At 29.6% G+C, this 7,712-nt stretch overlaps 2 protein-coding genes across 3 annotated transcripts; one reads left to right on the forward strand and one right to left on the reverse strand.

The window, feature by feature from the left end:
- Positions 1-744: 744 nt before the first annotated feature.
- Positions 745-2,042, reverse strand: Der-2 (Derlin 2). The gene is made up of 5 exons (XM_076393802.1): positions 1,773-2,042; positions 1,429-1,659; positions 1,235-1,357; positions 1,006-1,169; positions 745-944 (listed from the first exon to the last, which is right to left on the reverse strand). Exons 1-5 carry the CDS (start codon positions 1,863-1,865, stop codon positions 827-829), a joined length of 729 nt encoding a protein of 242 aa, XP_076249917.1. The 5' UTR covers positions 1,866-2,042; the 3' UTR covers positions 745-826.
- A 254-nt stretch (positions 2,043-2,296) lies between these two features.
- On the forward strand, positions 2,297-7,712 carry rdgBbeta (cytoplasmic phosphatidylinositol transfer protein 1). Of its 2 annotated transcripts, none has more exons than XM_076407402.1 (6): positions 2,297-2,494; positions 2,616-2,764; positions 2,821-2,917; positions 3,066-3,137; positions 5,140-5,394; positions 6,417-7,712. In XM_076407402.1, exons 1-6 carry the CDS (start codon positions 2,444-2,446, stop codon positions 6,678-6,680), a joined length of 888 nt encoding a protein of 295 aa, XP_076263517.1. In that variant the 5' UTR covers positions 2,297-2,443; the 3' UTR covers positions 6,681-7,712. The 2 variants fall into 2 exon arrangements, with proteins under 2 accessions (XP_076263517.1, XP_076263523.1); XM_076407408.1 differs by having other exon boundaries at positions 2,368-2,494; positions 2,602-2,764; positions 6,417-6,933.

Genomic DNA, 7,712 nt, shown 5'->3' on the forward strand with positions numbered 1-7,712 from the left:
AAAGGGATTAAACCAGTTATGTGAGGTATTAATTTAATTATATTTATGTTTATGCCCCGTTTCACTTCCGCAAGTGGTAGAGGTGTGGCCCTCAAATTTTTTAGTTATCGTATGTAGTGCCGGCGGTGGAATTATTTGTATATGTCCATATTATTTAATTAGCTCCAAAAAAATCGATCATTGTTTCGCAGCGTTCGCCGTAGACGGAATGAAAAAGTAAGATTCAATGCCGCCACCAAACCAACACCTATACTGAACAGTAAATTATTGTTAATGTGTTGCCATCTTTTCGAACTTTCGTAGATTAGCATCGTTCTATACCCGGCAATCACGCCAGTAACCTCCCTATACTCGCGCACGGTCTTCTGGACCAGCGTTGGTTTTGCAAAATTATTGGAGCCAACTCTAGTTTCCAATTAGCAATTATCAATGTGCTTTCATAATTTGACTTGTTTGAATTGCTTAGGAAACATTTGTTATATATCTAGTTTAATATTAAATAATTTTTAAGTTAAGTTTAATTTTAATTAAGTTTTTTTGAAAGTTTTATTTTAATTGCATGAGGGACTATGTTAAACAGTTTTTAGAATAAATTTAGATCATACATGATAATTTCAAAATTTAATAACAACATTTAGGAATATAATTTATTGTGTTCATAAGTTTATTAAAGAGGTAGTAACACTTCAATTATATATTGTCCCTATCAATTCATTATAATACAAGATCAATAATGGGCAAATATTTTTATAAGAATTTTATATTACTTACTTATTACTTAACCGAAAAAATAAACAGTTATAATTTTATACTACAAAATTAATATTTAATGGTTATTTTCATTCTGTTGATTATCTTGGTTTCCCCAATCAAATCCTCCAGGATTATCCTCTGGCAATCTTTGGTAATCAGAATTTTCAGGCATTTCATCAAAAAGAACTTTTCTAGTCATGTAAGAAAAATACATTTATTTATTATTAACTTACTTAATCTTATTTTACTTACAGTATTGTTGGAGTTTTCAATATTCTAAAACCACCTCTTTGTTTAGGGAAAACATCTTCCAAGAAATAATATAAATGACCTACAGTCATGCCCATTAAATCAACATATACTGCATTTCCTAATAAAACTGAAAATGCCACTAAAACCCATGGTAAATATGGTGCCTGTAATATATAAAATATATGAATATTATATTAAATATAAAGCTAATTACTTTTCCTTAACTTACATAGAAATTTAATACTCCAAAGAAATTCATTCTCAAATATAAATTTCGCCTTGACCAAATATAGACTAACATAATAGTAAATGCATGACCTAAGTATAACAAATTGGCAAAAAAAGCAAAAATCTGTACTCAGGTTAAAGAATACATACTTTTTGTAATATAAAATAATATTGTAATATATTTAAAAAGGATACAATCATTAAAGTACCACCAAATAAAAACATCAACAAAAAATCAGATGATCTATTTCTAAAAGAACCTTCTTCCAACATTCTGCAATACTTATAAGTAAATATCATCGTAAAAAAGAAGTTGAATCCAAAAGATCCAAAAAATAAAAAGGTTGTTATTAGTCTCCATATTTGACCTTTTAGAATTAATATTGGATTAAAGTATAATTGGAATGGTGATGCCAAGTCCAATTGCTAAAATAAAATAACATATTGTCATATAGAATTTTAAAAAAAATGTCATATCAAATTATTTTCTGATAAGAACGGTAACTTCAATAACATAATTAGCCTATTCTTGTACTTACTACAGCTAATGTTGTAATTACACAGGCTGTTGTATAAATCCTAGTTATAGGGGGTGTATTCATATATTCATTTCTTAATGTTTGATAAGCCATTTTTCTTGCATTAATATTAAATCTATCAACTATGAGTATCAGCCATAATCAAGGCATAATGAGTTAGTATTTCAAATTAAACATATCTTAACAATTACAATTGGCCACATCAGAATATAACTTAATAATTATGCCAAAATAACGTCATATGCTGATGATAACAAACAAGACACTAGTGACAGAAAATAGACATGCGCAATTTATTAGCTTATTATATATGAATCTTCAGAATTCATATTAAATAGATTATCCTCACATTTTCAAACATTCTTGTTATTTTTAGTATAAAAATGATATCCGTAGATAATTACTATTACCTCTAAAATGTATTAGTGTGTATATTAAGCAATGTATTTAAAAAATAATCATATATAAATTATTAGTGGATTTACGGAAAAGAGGGATGGAACCTTTTTCTATGGATGGAACCGGTTGGATAAACAGCTGATTGTCAAATTAGGGAGTTTTGAAAATATCTAGAGTAATATTTTATTTTCTCATAAGGCTATAAATTGTATATTAAACCAATACAATATATAATCTTATTAGAGTGTAAAGTTGTAGTTTATTATTCAACAATGGTATTGACTAAAGAATATAGAATATGTATGCCTCTAACCGTTGAAGAAGTAAGTAAAGGTTATTTATAAAAAATCAATGTTTTTTTCTCTAAATATAGAGAATTTTTTAATATATTTTCATTAATATTATTATTTTTATATGTATAATTATTGAGAATTTTACATCTAGTATCATATTGGACAACTATATATGATTGCTAGACATAGTTTGGAACAATCAGGCGATGGGGAAGGTGTTGAAGTTACTGAAAACAAGGAAATAGATGACCCAAAGTATGGAAAAGGTCAATACACTGAAAAAAGAATTCACTTATCAAAGTATGTAATTCCATTTATTTCAAATCATTGTTTTACAGTTATTAAAATATTTTTAGTCGTTTACCCTACTGGGTCCAAGCAATAATACCAAAAATATTTTATGTTACTGAGAAAGCCTGGAATTATTATCCTTTTACAATCACAGATTATACTGTAAGTAATTTTTTTATCTATAGTAATACATTTTTAAGGAGTTATAGTTGATCACTAATGACTATTCCTTTTATTGTCATTTTATTAAGTTTTATCTTAATAGTGTTAATATAATTAATAAACATTAAGTTAACATATTTTGTTTTAGTGTTCTTTTATTCCTAGATTTCATATAACTATACAAACCAAATATGAAAATAACAATGGTACAACAGATAATGTAAGTATCTGACATATATTCTTTCTTAATTTTTTAAAAAATTTAATGCCTAAAATAAAGTCAGGTTTGTTTGAACACCAATAACTCGAGAACGGCTGCACCGATTTTAATGGTTGTTTATTTCTTGGTTTTGTCCCTATCCCAAATACCAGAATAACTATTAAAAACATTGGAAAATTGATTTAAAAAAATAAAAAAAAAGATTTTCAACAATATTGCATTGACATGTACGTTTAAATTGAAACAGAGCATATTCATTTACGCGATACAATTAGCTCCGAAAGAGGTGCAGCTAATGTTGGTCGATTGTTGTTAGCCCACATCACATACGTGTATATGTTCGTCATTATAGTCGGCCAGACCCATTCATTGCATTTATGTATAATCCTAAATGGCAAGGAAGGGTATCAACTGTATCGGCGATGATCACCCGTTGATAACGGTACAACTGTTACAACAAAAGTGACAGGAAACGATTTCGTGGTTTACAACAGTTGGGTCGTTCCATATTCGCCACTTCTTTCAAAAACATTCAAGGCATATATTAACGTTGTGTATTGCAATTCGGTGAAGTCCATTAAATACATTTGCAAATATGTCAGGAAAGGCAGCGATATAGCCGTTTTTGGCATCCAAACAACCAATACCAACGATGAAATTACGCTCTATCAAGTTGGTAGATATATGAACTGCAATGAGGCAATTTGGCGTGTATTCTCATTCCTTATTCACGAACGCCATTCCTGTCCTACATTTGGCGGTGCATTTGGAGAACGGTTAGAGTATATTTCATAGCGTCGACTGCTGCTCAACGTGCTGAAACACCTCCAGCGACAACGTTAACCAGTTTTTTTACTGCCAAAGCGAACCGTGCTCACGAATGTTACTCGGAGATGCCACGTTATTACAGCGTCGCCTAGGGGTCCTGCTGTTGGTCGTATTTACACAGTTCGTTCAAAGAATGATGAATGTTTCTATTTACAGTTGTTGCTGGTAAATGTTCGTGGGCTGATCTCATTTGAATCACTACGAACTGGTAATGTGTGCAGCATGTTAAGAGCTCAATTTGTTTGAAAACGATACTCATTGGGACATGACAATCTGTTATGCAATTATTTCTGCATCTCGAGATGCGAGATTCGAAATTGCGGTAGCAGTTGCTTCTTCTGGATTAACGGCCATATTGTTATTCAGCGTTAAAATTGCCATTAAATCTTCAGACTACTGAACAACCGACATATAACATCGCAAAAACACTCTGCAATTGCAAACATTTTGGTAGCCTAAAGAATCATCATCTGGGACGAATGCATAATGGCGCACAAACGCGCATTGGAAGCTCTTGATCGAACCTTAAAAGATCTTCGCAATGACGCGAACTTCAATTGATAGCAAACATGAGAGTTGCATTGTTGAACGACCCATATGCTGAATATTTCTCCAAGCTATTGCTGACTATCGGTAATATAGGACCGTGTTCCTGTCGATGAATCGAACAGATTGATTTCATTTCCTTAGAATTTTTGCAATCTCTCAAAGATCTCATCAGCAAAGTATTTCCGAACATCATTGCTAAAACTTTATAGTTCAAAATCAAATCGTTGGTACTCTGCATTTATTCAAATCTATTGACTATGTAACAGACGATGACGAAGCCACTAATTATCCAACTGAATGTTTAAAATCTTTATGCTGCTTACCACCGCACAATTTACAACTGAAGGCAAGCTCGGTAATCATACTTCAAAATCTAAACCATCAAAACTATGCAATGGAACGTGCTTGGTGATAAGAAAACTGATGAGTAATATGATTCACGCGACGATACTTAAAGGAAAATTTAAAGTTGAGTTAGTTCTCATTTCGAGGATTCCGATGATCCCATAGGATATGCCCTTTGAGTTTAAACAAATTCTGTTCCCGATTCCTCTTGCTTTCGCCATGACGATTAACAAATCACAAGGGCAGTCCTTAATAGTTATTTATTACATATTTTTTGTAGTGCTTAAATTTAACACCTGAACAATTAGCTGAAAGAATTGTAGAACACATTGATATTGCTTATGATGAAGTATCAGCAAAACATTATAAAGAAGAGGAAGATCCAAGGTATTTTCAATCTAAGAAAACGAATAGGGGTCCTTTGGTGGATGGATGGAGAACTAATTTCCAGCCAATTATGTGCAGTTATAAATTAGTTAATGCTTATTTTGAAGTATTTGGCCTGCAAACAAAAGTAGAGGATTTTATTCACTCTGTAAGTGATAATTTGATTTACATACATGTTATGTTAAAGTAGTATTTTGGGTTTCCATCTGCATTTGGTTCTTAAAAGAACTTTGGCAGAAATTCTGGTCTTGCATTCTTGTCCTTTGATCCTTGTCCATTGATTAAACTCAGTTCAGAAGTTCAGGGATTCTGTCAAAACATCATCAAGACACCAAAGGTATTTTTCAAAGAACCAAACACAAAAGGAAGTCTATTGGACTATTGCAACATATAGCACTCACTGAAAGATCAGAAATAACTATATATACTATGTATATTCTTACTATTCCTAATTTTTATAATTATTGAAAATATTTTTACTGTCAGAATTCTGTGTCATATTAATTCATAATATTGAAAGATCATTGCTACTAATTATGCTATATTCTATTCATAAATATTTGTTTAAGTGTGGTTTAAAAATCGCTAGATTAAATGGTGGTGATTTTAGATTTTACAAGTTTATTTTTATTTTTTACATATTTATTTTTATTTCTTATCATTTTTAATAGCCGAAGAAACCATAATAATACAATTAAAATGTATTGTTTATCAGTTTATTCCATATTTCACTTTTAATTCGTTAGTTAATCATACTCGAAATAACCTTATTTGATGGATCAAGGAAATAATGGAAGAATAAAATTCCAAACTGAAGAAGGGAATCATATGGTAGTTAGAAATAATTACAGGTCAATATCATATTCAAGAATAATTTGATATAATAACATATTTTACTCTACAACTATCCAGAATTCTAAACATTAACAAACTTATATAATATTAAATAATTATGTCATTCATTATATGATGAATATATAATGAAATAATTTTGTTTTTATATGTATTAAAAAAAGTCACTTTCATATGCAAATAGCAATTACTAAGAAAAATACGAAAATCATATATTTTCCACGTATTATTCCATATTATTCCACGTTTTTCTGTATTTTTTACATTAATATTTAAGTTAATTTTAAAATTAAAATAATAATGTCTTTTAATTTTCAGTGCATTCGTGAAGTACTTCTTTTAGGACATAGACAAGCATTTACCTGGATGGATGAATGGATTGATATGACAATGGAAGATGTTAGAAAATATGAATCTCAGCTTCAACAACAAACAAATTCTTTGTTACAACAAACTGTCTCAAGTGCTTCTGAAAAAACAGAAAATACCACTGATGGAGTAGACACAGCTGGTCTGAGTTTACCATCATCTCCAAGAACACCAAAGAGTCCTGCCAAAAAGGGTTATTTCAATTGGTTTTAACGCATGTAATCCTTTTATAGTTATTGAATAGTTATTGTCATGTAATTTGCTGCACTTCCAATAAATTGTTTCCCATAATCTTGGCTTATGAGTGAGATATTTAATAATTGGGTGAACGTTGTTTGCGAATTATGTAACGTTGATTCAAATTATATGTACATTTTGTTATTTGTTTTAGTTTAATAGTGACTTTATATTTTGTATTTGTCCAAATGGTATTGGTTAAACAATAAAGCTATTTTTAAATATTTTATATGTTAAAGATTTGTTTTTGAGACATTTTCAGCTTTTATAATTTATATCCTTGTAATAAATATATTATTTATTTTTTGAATATATATTGTATTGATAATCTGCATTAAAACTGTATAAGTAAGTAAGTAAAAGCGTGTATTAAGGGAACAAAGTTCTTAAATCATGTATATTTATTCTTGATATATTTTTTAGTGCATCTGCATGATTTCAAATAACTGAATTTAGTATTTTGTAAATATACATTTCTAGTATATATTTGAATTATTTATTTGATTTTAAAATGTGTTCTTGAATTAGAGTTAAGCCGTTTAGTCGCGTAACAAAAGTCTATATGTAATATAATTTATTCAATCCACCAAACTGTCGTAAGTTGGTTTTTTTTAATGATTGGGCTATACTCATGTTCTATTTACTTTGATTTGACATCAGTTTTCTAAAGTTTCTTAAATAAAATAAACATCATGTATATCACAGTTTAATGCAAAATCATTTTTGTGAAAACCTATGGATTGTATCGAAAATCACGGGAATGTTACAAATATTGCATAAAAAGAAACACTTTGTTACCCAGTTTCCTTGCCAGTAGATTCTACAAAGGCTTTTTCGCCAACTGGACGTGATTTTAATGTATATATTTGTAACTCCAAAATATCTAATAGTGTTGTTACCAAAATCGTAATTCAACAATCGGTAACCGTATACAATATGGATGATGTAGCTGTCTACATTTCTCTGATATTTTTATTTTGGGCATTAAAAAGGTGATTTTGTATAGTG

Source organism: Rhynchophorus ferrugineus, unplaced genomic scaffold (assembly GCF_030347505.1).
Source record: "Rhynchophorus ferrugineus isolate W39M unplaced genomic scaffold, kcgeb_rfMv2 rfM1, whole genome shotgun sequence".
In the NCBI taxonomy this organism is placed as follows: Eukaryota; Metazoa; Arthropoda; class Insecta; order Coleoptera; family Curculionidae; genus Rhynchophorus; species Rhynchophorus ferrugineus.